This window comes from Mytilus trossulus, chromosome 4 (genome assembly GCF_036588685.1).
Source record: "Mytilus trossulus isolate FHL-02 chromosome 4, PNRI_Mtr1.1.1.hap1, whole genome shotgun sequence".
In the NCBI taxonomy this organism is placed as follows: Eukaryota; Metazoa; Mollusca; class Bivalvia; order Mytilida; family Mytilidae; genus Mytilus; species Mytilus trossulus.
This window is the reverse complement of record NC_086376.1, coordinates 81,153,632-81,169,670: the sequence shown is the minus strand read 5'-3', so window position 1 is coordinate 81,169,670 and position 16,039 is coordinate 81,153,632. Positions and strand designations below refer to the sequence as shown.

General features: G+C 33.7%; 2 protein-coding genes across 3 annotated transcripts; both read right to left on the bottom strand.

Moving 5' to 3' along the window:
* Window positions 1–910: 910 nt before the first annotated feature.
* Window positions 911–11,156, bottom strand: LOC134716106 (ubiquitin domain-containing protein 2-like). 2 transcript variants are annotated; one of them, XM_063578878.1, is made up of 3 exons: window positions 10,788–11,156; window positions 7,164–7,400; window positions 911–6,464 (listed from the first exon to the last, which is right to left on the bottom strand). In XM_063578878.1, exons 1-3 carry the CDS (start codon window positions 10,852–10,854, stop codon window positions 6,082–6,084), a joined length of 687 nt encoding a protein of 228 aa, XP_063434948.1. In that variant the 5' UTR covers window positions 10,855–11,156; the 3' UTR covers window positions 911–6,081. The 2 variants fall into 2 exon arrangements, with proteins under 2 accessions (XP_063434948.1, XP_063434949.1); XM_063578879.1 differs by having other exon boundaries at window positions 10,809–11,153.
* Window positions 11,157–12,766: 1,610 nt separating this feature from the next.
* Window positions 12,767–15,724, bottom strand: LOC134716849 (uncharacterized). The gene is made up of 3 exons (XM_063579860.1): window positions 15,619–15,724; window positions 14,974–15,009; window positions 12,767–14,361 (listed from the first exon to the last, which is right to left on the bottom strand). Exons 1-3 carry the CDS (start codon window positions 15,722–15,724, stop codon window positions 12,767–12,769), a joined length of 1,737 nt encoding a protein of 578 aa, XP_063435930.1.
* Window positions 15,725–16,039: the final 315 nt, after the last annotated feature.

Below are 16,039 nucleotides of genomic sequence, written 5' to 3'. Positions count from 1 at the left end.
GACGACAACGACTACAACGACGACGCAGACGCCAACGTGATAGCAATATATGACGAAATTTTTTTCAAAATTTGCGGTCGTATAAAAAGGCTGTCTTGTTTAAAATAGCTTGACTTTGTGGAATGAGTTTTGTTCATAGTTGAATGGATTTTGCTCATTATTGAAGGCTAATAGTGAAAAACTGGAATGAACATTTTCTTTAAAGCTTGTAAAGACCTTTTTTATTTTCAGTCATATATGTACATGAATCAATTGGTTGATCGATTTAAAAAAGATCGATTGCAGTTAAAAGCAACATAAACACTCATGAGGACTTTAACAGGAAGATGATTTTTCTGTTTTTTTGTTTTAATGGATAAAAGATAAATAAAAAAAATTAAGCAAAAAGGGTTTACCTTTCCTTTAATAGCACATGAGTTAATATATACATGTTATTCTAGGAGTTTAAAGTTGCCTTTGCTTCAGTTGGGGGTAGGGGGTGTTTGTTGAGCATCCAATATTAATAGGGTTACATAAGTTGTGTCCCAAGAAGGGCAGGAAATAAATAATTCCTGATGAACCCAGGCTGTAGGGAGGGTTCCTGATACACAATATTCTGTGTTGTTGTTTTACTACACTGGTGTTTGTTTATTATTCAACCTTCAGTATATACCTACATTGAGAAAACATCCTTTGACACTGTCACATTTATTTGAAATATTGTATATTCATGGATACTATTCTTTAGCCCCTTTGACAAAGACCATACAGGATATTCGTAAATACTAATTTCCTGGTATAGTACAGCACCAAAATTCACCAAGATCAATACCCCAAATTAATATGGAGTCTACTCTACAGTATATAAGTAGAGAATACATGGGGTAGATAGTCCTCCCTTGACTTATTTGGCAAAATAACAATAAACTGAAACATTATAAACAACTTTTAATCAGACTCTTTCTCATAACCGTATTCAATCACAACATGAAAATAATAGTACAAGTTTCAATGATTTAAAATTTGCCATTCTTGACTGTGACAAATGAAAATCATTACCATCAAACTAATTTCACAATATTAAATGACATGATTTTTTTTTAATTAAAAGGCAGTAATATTTCACACAAATCTTCTCTCTAGGAGAGAACTGGTAAAACCTGTTTTATAGATAGCAAAGTTATAAAATGAGTTTTAATATACTTATTATTAAAAAAAAAATTGAAAGTACTAATCTCTTTCATGGATCAAATTGATCATCTTCAGCCAATTATGTTTTTTTGTGTTTAAAAGCTAGTGCAAGTTTTATTGTCTATAATTGTAAAACTGATGTTATATCCTCCTCTATTTCAAGGAAGAAATATGCTAATCAATGATTGGTTGTTTTTTAAAAGTACATCTATTAACATGACAATAGAAACTCTTCAGAGATGTTTCAAAAGTACAATCTAGTTTATTGATATTGAAATAAAGTTTCAATGGAATTTTCAAACAAAGTGCAACATTAGCAAGGGAGCTATCATTTGATTTTTACAATTATGTTTAGTTGTGTTCACTGTCCTGCCTTTTTATTTCCACTTTTTATGCGGTCCTGCCTTTTTTTAGTTTATAATGACTTCTTTTTACATAAACTGTCATCCTGACTTTTTTAAAATTTCATCGTGGCCCCCACCCCCTGACAAATCAATTAGTACCAGTATTATCTTTAAGAAAGTAATAGTGTAAAAAAACTTATAGATGAATCACTTTTCAAGAAAAATATCATAACTAAATAATCTCAATCATCTTTCTAAGTTCACAGCATCTCAAGAGTAAAGTATATCACATTAAATTACTTCCCTGTTGTAACACTACACTCAAAAATCACTTCAGGATAATGGAATAGTCTAAAGTGTTAACCATAAAAAAAAGTGTATGCAGGTTTTACCATAGTTTGTCTGATTATTATGTCTAGAAAAAAGAAATTTTGGTACATGTAAATTACTTAACTCAATCACAGTTATTTGTTTACATGTGTATTTATATGTAAAATCACATTTTCCCTCAAAAATACAATATAAATGTTCCTTGACAACAATAAAAAATATGTTAAATGGAAAATAAAAACTTATGTCCCAATACATAAAATCTTAATGTAATTAAGTACAATGAATGATATTTTGTTTTTGTATTTGTCCGTTTAATAAATGACATTGCAACTGTTACTCCAGACACTGGATATTGCACATTTAAAACAGAAATGTCTTCATTCTAATCTTCATATACATATGAATTAGCAAACAATAATACATGAAGTGGTGTTTGCTATAGATTCAATTTCAAGTCTATTTAAAGGCTATGAATAATCAATACAGGGGACAACAAATTGATACAAGTATCAGAAAGGGGGAAGTTTTCTTTTGCTGTTGAAAGTTCATTTTCATTTGTGATTATTTTTTAACAGTTATAAAATTCGTTTTCAATTTTGTTCACAACTGTTTCCTGCATTTTTTTTTACAGAATATTTATTTTGTATCTGTAATATGCAAGTTTATTTATTTTATGACTCCTTATAAATGCAATTCAAAAAACATTACCAGTAATAGTTCAATTGAATTACTTGTTGTTAAGGTGGTACCCAACACTTTCACTAAAATAAATTTGGCTCGTTTAATTTTCATAAACTTTTGACAAACTACTTTCTTTGACAAAAATATAAAAATTTCAAAAAATTTGAACCAACCATTTTATCAGAAAAAACACACTGGTTATATAGCAATTTGACAAACACTAATTTTGATCAATGAGAAGCTTAATATTCCCATTACAACACAAAGTAATTAAAACGTTTAACTGATTTTACAGAGTTATCTCCCTGTAGTGTTAGGTACCACCTTAATCTATAAACTGACTGACTGTTCCAGATCATAATGGTATAACATGTGTTTGCCCCCAGTTAATACTATATACATTGTGTACAGTGGTATGTTTACCTTCATTTTATGACTTTCACTCATGAAAATAAATTAACGTTAACAAAATTAGCATCTGGATCAAAGTAGATCTGATCCATTTTGCTTCTATTTTATATATCTTTCTCTTATTAGCTAAAATATCATACTTTTCTTTTAAACATTCTGTCCAACAACAAGTCATGTAAGCTTTCTTGCACAGTGTGAGCCATCTACAGCCGTAACTCAGAATATTGCTAAACCAAACATTCAGACTACCTGACTGCCCATTAAAATTAGTCTTGACTACTCCTTAACTTTTCACATCTATTAATTTCTACAAATCCGTTTCTGCACTGCCGAACAAACAATTCAACCTTTATGCATGTCCTACACAGTGACTCTTACAATGTGGAGAAATTCAAATGAGAGGTTACAAAATACATTTCTATCACACAAATCCATTTGGGTACCTATTGTAACTATATCAGAGACAATTTTCATTCACAACAACAAGGCCTGTAATCAGGCTTCAAAACTTAAAGACAAAATTATGTATAACTTTAAATCTTTTACAAAAATCTATCTTTTGATTGTTTGAATACATGATCATTCATATCGTAACAATTTTTCCTTAAAAATGGTTTAACAATAAAAGGTCTACATGAATTTCCCCCCAAAAAATAAAACAGTTTAATCACAATCCAAAATAGCTCTTTAGTGGAATTTTGGGCAGATAAACAATAAGTTTAAAATCAAAAATATATGTGGTCTGGATGAGATCCTTTTTTCGTTTGTTATTTTTTCTTTATATTTCAAAACCCAATTATTCTCTTCTTTTCTTTTTTCTCATTTTCTTCATATTTTATCCTACTGTGGATCACATGGTGTGGATTCATTATCAATCATTGGAAACCATTTTTTCTCTTTTTCATTGGAACAGGTGACCTACAAATTTATATATTCCAAAAATCACAAACTTGCTACATGTATTTGGTTGTATACAGACTGACAAAACCATGATATCAAATGTTCATGAAAATGCAAGATTTCCTCAATCCAGCTCTGACTTTGTTACAAAACTATGATTTAAACAAGAGAAGTATAATGCTTAAAAAAAAGCATTTTGATTATTTTTGTCCTTCATAATGTTAAATTTTATAAACAATATTTAACATTCATGATTTCACCATTAAAAAATTTTGCTGACAAAAAAATCCCACAAAATCAATGATTTACAACATTAAATTCAAAAACTAAATTCCTGGAGAAGAAGAAAAAACTTGATACAAGTCTGAAGCGTTACAGAATATTTATACAAAAAAGACACTCCACAAAGTCAACCATTAAAAACACTATGGAAAAATTGGCACCATGCACAGTAGCTAAAAGAAGGTATTTTACCTTAATTAGTTTTTAAAAACAAGTCAATTATAAAACTGAATTTAAATATTTAACTTTCCACTAAAATGTTTGTCAAAAACAATACAGGCAATTCAAAACAAATAAAAATAAAGATAGTTTGACGTTGTTTATATACAATGTACCATATCTAAAGGCAAATTATAAATAATGGATAAATATTTCAATTTAAAGAAATTTGGCATGCATATAAAACTTGTTTAACTGCATCTGTATATTTAAAAAAAAATGTAGCTTTTATACTTCCAGAGAACAATGGAGACACCGTCAATTAGAAAGTTAGTACATGCATATTTTAAAGACTTACTCAGTCAGTCAATGATGAGTAAATAATCAGTTTATGACTTTAGTTGTGGATACAAAGTAAAGAAAGAAAAACATGGATGAATAAACAGACAAACATACATACAGACACACACTAAAATCACTTAATACCCCTACTTTAGTAAGTAAGGGTATGAAAAAGACATTAAAACAGTAAAGACACTTTAACAGTTGCATCTGTTATATTGCAACTTAAACAAGTTGAATAGTAATTTAAGGAATAAATCAGGAAAGTTGTTTTAAAGGAAAATATTTATGATGATGCATAAAACTATTGATTGCATACTTTATGTACAGACCAAGCATAGTAGTTGTGTTGGATTATTATCAGCATATGGTAGTAATGGAAAATGGCATATACGTAAGTGGATATCCACTAGTTGTATTGGAATGCCATCACAGCTGCCCCACCCCCATTATATTGACAAAATATTTCAAAATACATAAATGCAAAGAACCTGTTAGTACATGCAGTTATAGTTCTGTTTAATATCAAGTATCCATGGAAGATTTTATGGAACAGAATCAGGATCTTCCAACAAAGAATTTTTGTATCATTATTTTTACCACCATTTTTTTGGTTCTCAACATGTACCATGACCTCATCTCTTTGAAGGTACAACCAGTTAATTCAGAATCTTTAAAAAAAGTAGAACCCAAATATAAATGCTTATTCTTCAGAATTTAATCTTCACAAATGAGGCAATATGCAATAATGATTTTATATTTTGGTTTAAGATTTCATTAGAGTTTTAAATCTATAACTTAATGGTCGAAATTTCTAAATCACCCGTATAAAACACTAATATAAGATTAAAAGTGATCTATTTTACATGTACATGTTTATTACCCTGATCGACAGCATCAACATTTGCATGTGTATAAATATGATAAAACAATGAAAAATCATACATGTTTTTTTGTTTTTCAAGATGTCTAGAAAATGCAATTATCCAAAAAAGGTGCTAAAAAAATGTCTGTGAACACACAATACATTTTACATGTATGATCATGAAAATACATAGTAAGTTTGTGACCTTAAAAGTACACTTTAGCTAAGGTATGTTTTGTTTTTTCACCTGTCCACCGTTAAATGTTCATCTTATTAATGTCAATTCTCTATTCAAGTTTTGATTTCTTCCTACAAAAATATAGTTGAATAAAAATGCTTGAATGTTCATTTAAAAACATTAAATAATGATTAACCAATTAAATCAATATGTCCACATCACAGTGTGGGCAATATGGAGCAACCTCCCTGTCCCCACTCTAAACTGTGGACAAGTGGAGAAAGCTAAATCCACCTGAGTATGTATAATAACAATACCTCTTTCCACTCGTTCATTCTCACAACACACATAATTTTATATATATTACTTCGTGAAACAACATTTAAAGAAAAGATAAAAATTAAATAACCTTTCCATTAACTTTCTGTCGGCTCAGGTGAGACAATCACCTGAATTACATTGTTCTTTGGAATTTTTGCATCTTCAATGCGTATTTTATCAGACAACAACCGTCCCGAATAAAACCATCTTTGTCTTGATGGTGGGACACCTTCTTCCTCCGACAATCGGAGTTTAAGTTTCATCACAGTATCAGAAGTCCTCACATAGAGTTTGATATCTTTAGTATGATTTGAAAGTCTGAATTTGAGAGGGATTTCCAGCCCTGGTGAAGCATTCTCTGAGTCCAGCCCAGCGTCACTTTCACTTGTCTCTTCTAGTAAGTTTGTTGGAGCACTTAAGGTGTAGACAGGAAGTTGGTATCTGTTCCCCAATTCATCATAACTGTCCATCAATGTTCCTGTGATAGAAAAATATATTTTATACATGTAAAACAATTTCTTTTTTTTTTAGTTTTAAAAATATGTTTATGGTAAACAAATGATGTTTACTCGGATATTGAACTTAGTCAATTTTTGTGTGTGTTCAACTTCTTTAGTATCTTGGTAAGAATATTTTTTTATTTGCAGCATATTTGTTTAACCCTCTGTGTTGCCCTCTACATGTCTGTTGGCTGTTCTTGAGTGACGCTGTCTCATTAACCTCTGTCCCACATCTCCTATCATTTGTATATATACATGTAATATCATTATGTTAATATATTGATGGATTATTTGGTTAATCAGTTATGGGTGAAAACCTTATTTTTAGTCCAGAATTTTTATATATCCCATAAACTACATGTACATGTATGTGATCATTCGATAAAATATTTCACAACTTGGATAGACAAAGATGATTGTGGCCAAGTTTGGTTATATTTGGCACAGTTGTTTTGGAGCAGAAAAAAGGTTTATAGACAACAAAGCACAAAGTAATAAAAATAGATTACTGTACTTGGTCTCCCCCCCCCAAAAAAAAACCAAAACAACCAAAAATATAATCTTAGTTACATTTTTAACTTGTTTAATATAGGAATTCATGAAAATGTAAATATAGGTTAAACTTGATATCATAAACAAGATAGGTTAAACTTGAAACCATAAACAAGCTAGATTACCATGCGGTAAGGATATGTTAGCACCATCTATTATTGCCTGAGCTAAACCATGGTCCCCTGTCTCTAATGCATATGCAGCAGCTTTTAAAGCATCCCATATTTCTTTTCTGCCTTCAAATGCTGGTGCTGTGTCCCAAAACTCTTCTCTTTTACTTCTTAGCTGTGTTTCTGTCAGTGGAATGTCACTTTTCCATTTGGGTTTTTCAGGCTTCAAAGGTTGATTTCTTCCAATTGAAACTATAAACAAAAATATTAAAATTAAATATATCAAAAATACTTTTACATCTGACTTAGTTATCACCAAAATCATTTAAATGTATGCATGCATACATGTATATATAGACATGTTGGCATGTTAAAACATATTTTTTTTTACACATTTATGTATGCCTTTTTTACAAATAATATTTAATACATATAACATGTACACATGTATAATAGGTTGATTTACATATGTATATACCAGTACTTTTTAATAACTTTAGCCACCATTTTCTTTTTGTTTAATTTAAATCAGACTACAACACTAACAGGTCTTTCAAAACATGTAAAAGGGACTTTGATTTAGATAAACAAAATAAAATTTGATTATAAAAGTGAAATAATGAATTAATATAATTCAGTTAGAGTCAATTTTGTCAAAATAAGCTAAAAACATCATGAACATAGCTAGAATTGTAAGTAAACCCCGTTTGATTTATATGACTAATCAAGCATTTACATACATGTACAAAGTACTTTATTAGCAAAGAGGCCTTCATAGGGTTTATGTTGGTTGGGTAAAGATTGTTTTAATTTATTCATTTGAATATTGCATTGTATATTAAAGCAATGGTTGTAGTTAATGTAATTGTTAAAATGGATTTATCTTTCTTTGTCCATATTTGATGTTGAATCAACTACAATTATGGACAAAGGAAGATAACTCCAATCTTAAAAAATAATTTTAGCAATTACGTCATTGATTTATTTAGAACAGATTTAAAATTCCTATTTTTCCATTTGTAAAGTAGCATAACACTAGAGCAGTTGAAGTGACACCATCAAAATCAAACTGAATCTGTGTATTTTGAGGTACAATATATACATGTAGTAATCATTGTGTATAAGTTTAATAACATTTGGTTGAGGAAAACTTAAGTTAAAATAAAATTGAGAATGGAAATGGGGAATGTGTCAAAGAGACAACAACTCGACCAAATAAAAAAACAACAGCAGAAGGTCACCAACAGGTCTTCAATGTAGCGAGAAATTCCCGCACACGGAGGCGTCCTTCAGCTGGCCCCTAAACAAATATATATACTAATTCAGTGATAATGAACGCCATACTAATTTCCAAATTGTACACAAGAAACTAAAATTAAAATAATACAAGACTAACAAAGGTCAGAGGCTCCTGACTTGGGACAGGCGCAAAAATGCGGCGGGGTTAAACATGTTTGTGAGATCTCAACCCTCCCCAATACCTCTAACCAATGTAGAAAAGTAAACGCATAACAATTCGCACATTAAAATTCAGTTCAAAAGAAGTCCGAGTCTGATGTCAGAAGATGTAACCAAAGAAAATAAACAAAATGACAATAATACATAAATAACAACAGACTACTAGCAGTTAACTGACATGCCAGCTCCAGACTTCAATTAAACTGACTGAAAGATTATGATTTCATCATATGAACATCAGGCACAATCCTTCCTGTTAGGGGTTTAGTATCATACCATCATAACATATATGAGAAGAACATAACCCGTGTGAAGCACGTGAAACAAAAAATTCAGCATTTCTTTCATTTGGTTAAGGGGCATAATTCAACAACAGTAAATCTGACGCCACCAAAATTCCAAATTGATCTGTGTTTTCTGGTTATAAGCATTTTGTATAAGTTTAGTAACATTTAGTTGGATTAAACTAAAGTTAGAGCATGGAAACCTACTTTGGGATGTATGGACGGACTTACAGACAAGTTTAACAGTTAATGCTTCCTCTGCTCATAAAAACAGTTGTCCAAATTATAACTTTCAAATTATTTTAAGTGACAGGACATCATCTTCTTATAGTTTAAGAATAATGCTAACTTCTTTTCATTCATCCTTAGAAGCTTCTGTATGTACATTTTGTAGTCAGCTTCATATGATTAAAGGAACCGTTTGGCAAAAGGAGGGGCACTATCATGTTCCCATGGGATTTCAGTCATGATCAACTTTTTAAAATAATAATAAATTGATAATTACAATTATCACTCATTTATGACAAGGATTTGTATAGTACCAGACAGTAGGAAAAGCATCAAGGACACTAGGCTTTCTGAGAAGGAACCTAGGACAGTGTAAACCCGAAGTCAAAGCCAACGCCAGCATCACCATGGTCAGACCAACCCTGGAATATGCCTCCACTGTATGGGACCCTTATCAACATAACCTTGAAAAAGACCTAGAACAAGTACAGAGAAGGGCAGCTAAGTTCGTGTACAATGAATACCAAGACGTATCCCCAGGTTGTGTCAGCACCTTAATGGATAGACTAAAATGGGACCCTCTTAAAGATCGCCGCTGCAAAGACCGACTCACCATGGCATACAAGATCCGCAATAGATTGGTGGATATTGACCCCTCTAATTATTACAAACCCGGAGATTCAAGAACCAGAGGAGGCCACCGCATACACCAACAGCGCACTCTAAAAGATCAATACAGGTACTCCTTCTTCCCAAAATCAACCAGGGAATGGAACACTCTACCGGAAAAAGCCACAACAGCAGCTACACTAGAAGAGTTCAAGGCCAGCCTTACCATCCTGCCAGAGGCCTTGACAGGAGCTTTACACACCTAGAACTCCTATGACCCCAGATGTACATAGTTTTATTTGTAAATAATTTTCTTGTAAATAGTTTTTATTAAGTGAGGAGGGAAGACCTCATGATTTAAAGAGCAGGAGTCATTTATACACTCAAGAAGAGTCCGACTCTGTACTGAAAGATGAAGAAGAAGAGTACATCACTACATGTAAGTCTTACTATACAAATCCTAGTTAATGCTATGTTAATCTTTTTACCTGTATACAAGATTACCAGCAGATGCTAACATTCCCCACATGAACCTGTAAATGCCCTTATAGACCAATTTTATTACTTAAGGTCAAAAATTTAAAATGTTCACATGATAACATGTTGGTATAATCAAGGATTTGTATAGTTAGATATATCTATACAAATCCTTGGTACCACAAATATTATTGTACATTTGTACAAATGTACTAGTCGAATTTTGTCACCAGTTGAAAAGTTGCAGTTTGTGACAATTGTAAAACCCAATGCAGCCCGTCGTTTCAAACAATGTTGTCAAGTGTTCATTTATTTATGGAAAGGAAGTATTTCTAGATTTATATACACAATATTTGTTTTTATCAAAATTTAAGAAAAATATAGGAAAAAATAAGGATAGTGTTATTAAAATTACAAGTCAATCGAGATTAAAACTTAATTCATTTTAATCTAAATAAAACAACTGTCTACAAATGCTATATATATATGGATACACAAAGCACCTCTGCAGATCAGCTGATCACAGGAAATGACCGGGGTGATTTTAGTTTTATTTCATTAACCCCCACCCAACTCCCACTACCTGCAGCATCAGAAGACTCGCCTGATGAGTTATCGCCGTGTCTCCGGGATCCTAGACACCCTCCCATAGCCCTCTGGGCGGGCACCAGGTCCGAAATGTATAATAAATAACGAGGATGCTGTTTGTGTTGATGATTTTCTGTCGTGTGAATGGCAAGACGAGTTTTGATTGGATGAAATTAAAGGTTCATTCCAGGTTCGCTTGACTCGAAATTCATCCTCAGCTTTAAAGGGAGCTGTTGTTGAATTCCTACTCTGAAAAGGATTGAAATATGTCGTTTCTTCTCTTATATTAGCTGTATTTCTATTTCTTTTCGATCGAAAGAAAAACAAAATATAGGACCAGAAATGCGGACGGACTGTTATTCCGGAAAACACAGAAAAGCCTAAATTAAAGTTTTAATCCCGTGTTCGTCTTTCAATTTATATTCGAAGTTTTTAACGTCTGAACCGACTAATATACTTTGATTGAACTTGGTATTGAAAACAAACGCATTCCAGTTTAAAGTGAACCTTTCAAATCGACTACACACTATGACATATATGTAGGAAAAGTATATCGAAGGACGAATGGCAAAGAGATGGCAATAGCTCACAGTGCTTTATGATCCTTCATGGCACGGTGAGCTAAAAGAAAGACAAAAATTACCAAAATAATATACAAACTTAAAGTTTAAAACAAAGTGACAATGCCGTAGAAAAAAATCACACAGAAAACGACGAAAAGACAAACATAAGTACACAAAATATAACAAAGAAAACTAAAAACAGAGTATTGCGAACCCCATATAAGCATTGGTGATATCATGTGCTACGGAATGGTAAGCAGGTCGTGCTCCACTTGTTGTACTCGTCACGTCGTGTTGGTTAATAAGTAAAAACCCGGTGATAAGTCTTATTCAGTAGATCACATTCGAAGAAAAGAGGACGGGATTATGGTTACGACAATTGGAACATACTATTATCATTTGTTATGGCGTCCATCAAACGTCGAAGGGACGATTACAATCCTCCTCCAAATAAATCATGATTGAAATTTCAACTGGGAGATATACACGTCACATGTAGGCGCTGATGGAATGTTGCTACATATAAATGAAAAGTTCATAATTGAACAGCTAAATCAAGATATAAGACAGACTTAACTCTATCTGTTGTATCCTTTGTTGATTGGATATATATATGCGTTCAACATAGTCACCCCATTTGGAATTATTTCGGCCTAAAAAATTACGGAATCCAGGTTGTGATATGAAGAATTATAATTGGAGAAAACGGACTATATAACACATGAAAACGATTTAAAATCATGATCACATTTATAACTATTTAAAAGATATGCAACGGACTTATCGGCATGTATGTGATACATTGTTGTATTTGTTATTTCAAGAACAAGAGGACAAAGATTGGAAACACAGATGACAAACTATTCACTTACTAACGCATGTCATTAAAGTACATACAAATGATATGATAATTTGTTTTTCAATTTGAAAAACTCACTTGACGTTCGCAACCAGCAATCAATAAAAGAGAACTTTTTTTTTACAAATATTTGATAACAGGTGCCTTTGCACATACGAACCAAAATAAAACGTTCTCTTTCTATTTTTCAGTAGTGTATTGCAAACCGATTGAAACCTTGGTACTTGGGGACCGGATGATGTTTTAGCCCTCCACAGTTTTTTTTCTCCAAAATCCTATAATACACCAATCATTGAGACTGTGGGTAGTTAACTTGGAATTGTTAGTAAACTGTTTATAAATATTTTGATATGGGCGTCACTGATGAGTCTCAGTTATGTAGACGAAACGCGCGTCTGGCGTACTAAATTATAATCCTGATACCATTGATAACTATAGTAATAGAAGATACAAAAACACTTCCAAAACTTTCTGTCAAAATGAAAACAAAACCTGAATGAAGCAAATTATTTAATGGACACTATATTCTAAGTAGAAGTCCTGCTGATGCTTTTAGTCCCATTTTCCGGAACTTCCACCCCATTTTCCAGAACTTCCTCCATATTTTCCACCACCAATTCTTCCTCCAGAAGATATACTACTACTGCTGCTACTGCTACTTTTCATCTTGATACCACTGCTTCCAGATAAACCACCGCCAAGACTACCTCCAAGTCCACCACCTAGACTACCTCCAAGTCCACCACCTAGACTACCTCCAAGTCCACCACCTAGACTACCTCCAAGTCCACCACCTAGACTGCCGCCTAGGCCGCCGCTAACACCACCGCCTAGACTACCGCCTAGCCCACCGCTGATTCCACCACCTAGACTGCCACCTAGCCCACCACTTAAACCACCGCCTAGATTTCCTCCTAGTCCACCACTTACACCACCGCCTAGATTACCACTTAAGCTACCACCAGTCGATCCGCTAAGGCTTCCTTTAATCTTACCCCCTAAAGATCCACCAGTTCCTCCGGTAAGGCCACCTCCAAGTCCACCACTAACACCACCTCCAAGTCCACCTCCAATATTTCCTCTTACACCGCCTCCTAGCCCGCCACTTAATCCACCACCAGTTGACCCACCAAGGCTTCCCTTAATCTTACCACCTAATGATCCACCAGTTCCTCCGCTTAGGCCACCTAAAAGCCCACCACTTACACCACCGGACAGACCACCTCCAAGTCCACCTCCAATATTTCCTCTTACACCGCCTCCTAGCCCGCCACTTAATCCACCACCAGTTGATCCACTAAGGCTTCCTTTAATCTTACCACCTAATGATCCACCAGTTCCACCGGAAAGTCCACCACTTACACCACCGGACAACCCACCTCCATGTCCTCCAGAAATTCTTCCACCTAGACCACCAGAAAGACCTTCTCCAAGTCCACTAGAAATTCCACCTCCAAGACCACCAGAAATTCCTCCACCAAGTCCACCAGAAACCCCTCCTCCAACCTTGCCACTTAAACCACCGGACAGACCACCTCTATGTCCACCTGAAATTCCTCCTCCAAGACCACCAGAAAGTCTTCCTCCAAGTCCACTAGAAACCCCTCCTCTAACCTTGCCACTTAAACCACTGGACAGCCCACCTGCGTTGCCACCAGAAATTCCTCCTCTAAGACCACCAGAAAGTCCTCCTCCAAGGCCACTAGAAATTCCTCCCCCAAGTCCTCCAGAAATACCACCTCCAAGACCTCCAGAAACACCACCTCCAACTTTGCCACTTAAACCACCGGAAAGTCCACCACCAAGACTACCTCCAAGTCCACTTGAAAGTCCACCACTTACACCACCTCCATGTCCACCTCCATGTCCACTGGACAGTCCTCCTCCAAGACTTCCAGAAAGTCCTCCTCCGAGTCCACTAGAAATTCCTCCTCCAACATTGCTACTTAAACCCCCCGAAAGTCCTCCTCCAAGGCTACCACCAAGTCCTCCTCCAAGGCTACCGCCAAGTCCTCCTCCAAGGCTACCACCAAGTCCGCCTCCAAGGCTACCACCAAGTCCGCCTCCAAGGCTACCACTAAGTCCGCCCCCAAGGCTACCAGAAACTCCACCTCCGATGTGACCAGATCCAGAACCACCGCCATGACCTACAATTTTGGATTTTTTGTATTAGCATTTGTTAGGAAAATTACGAAAGCTGGTTGTGATCACTATCATCTCTAAACATAAACACTTTTATTCATTTTTTTATTCAATTTTTACTGATTGATTTTGTTTTAATGTTTTCCAAACTATCGCTGTTATTTAACATGTACAAAGTTTTAGATCTTATGTGTTGTGACCTTGCCAAAAGGAGCAATAAGACTGATATGACGTGAATGTAATTTCAAATGGTAGTCAACCCAAACTTCAGTGATCTCGACTTATATCATAAAGCATTCAATCAAAGTGCTTGTAAGCACCTTGCAAAAGTTATGTCATTTTCTTGACAAGTGTAACATCATTTTGTGCCTTGAATATCTAAGCATAAATTACATCGACAAATTTCCGGAAATGTTCATGGATAGGATGTATAGAATATTATGATCAATGCACTCAATGCACTATATTTTGTGTATCATAAAGGTAGTGGTCAGCCTTGGAAGATTTTGATATCAAGTCCCATAAGGTTTTGATTGCATTTACCTAAAAATTATTTTGTTTCTTCTACATTGAACAAATCAGATTTTTTTTCTATAATTCTTATTGGTATCTCTTACCGTGTTTGTGACCTCCCGATCTCTTTCTCCTGTAATCTGTGAAAAAGAAACAGTTTGTAGGTTAATACTTGAAATTTTCAGATGTTTGAGTCTTTCTACAATGAAGATACTTTTTATCTTAAAATTTGATGTTTTTAACTGATTTGTTTAACAAATTAATTACTAATTGAATGTAAAAATAACCAACAAGTCAAACACGTGAGTTAAAGGAATATCACTTACATATCTTTCATGATAACTTTGACAATAACACATTAGTTTAAAAAAAAAAGATGTGTATGATTGCCAATGAGACAACTCTCCACAAGAGACCAAAATGACAGAGAAATTAACAACTATAGGTCACCGTACGGCCTTCAACATTATGGGGATACATATTTTCTTAAAATTTGTTGTTTTAACTTATTTTTCACAAATGAATTACTAATGCACGTAAAAGTAAGTGGAATACAAGAGTTAAAGGATAAGCATTAATATTGCTGCTTTCATGATAACTTTGACAATAACACATTAGTTATAAAAAAAGATTTGGTATGATTGCCAGGGAGACAACTCTCCATAAGAGAATGACAGACAAATTAACAACTATAGGTCAGCGTACGGCCTTCAACATTAACTATGCTTCTGCTAGTAATATTTCCTTACCTTGCCTGTAGTCTGGGTTGTAGTCGCCAACAGACCTCTTTTTCAATGTCTCTTGTTGTGCAGAAACACAAGCAACCAAAACACACAAGGCAATTATAAACTGCATTCTGTAATAATAAGTTATCCTTCGTTTATAAAGATTATCTGCAATTTATAAACTGCATTCTGTAATAATAAGTTATCCTTCGTTTATAAAGATTATCTGCAATTATAAACTGCATTCTGTAATAATAAGTTATCCTTCGTTTATAAAGATTATCTGCATGAAAATAAGGAGATGTGGTGATAAGGTTTACGTCAGTTTACATCAATTGTAACATATTTAGACTTTTCTTAAATTTTTGAATTATTCTTTTTTTAAAGTATGTTATTGTTTAAAGTAACATGTGTATACTGCATTTACTATTTTCAAAATTGATGC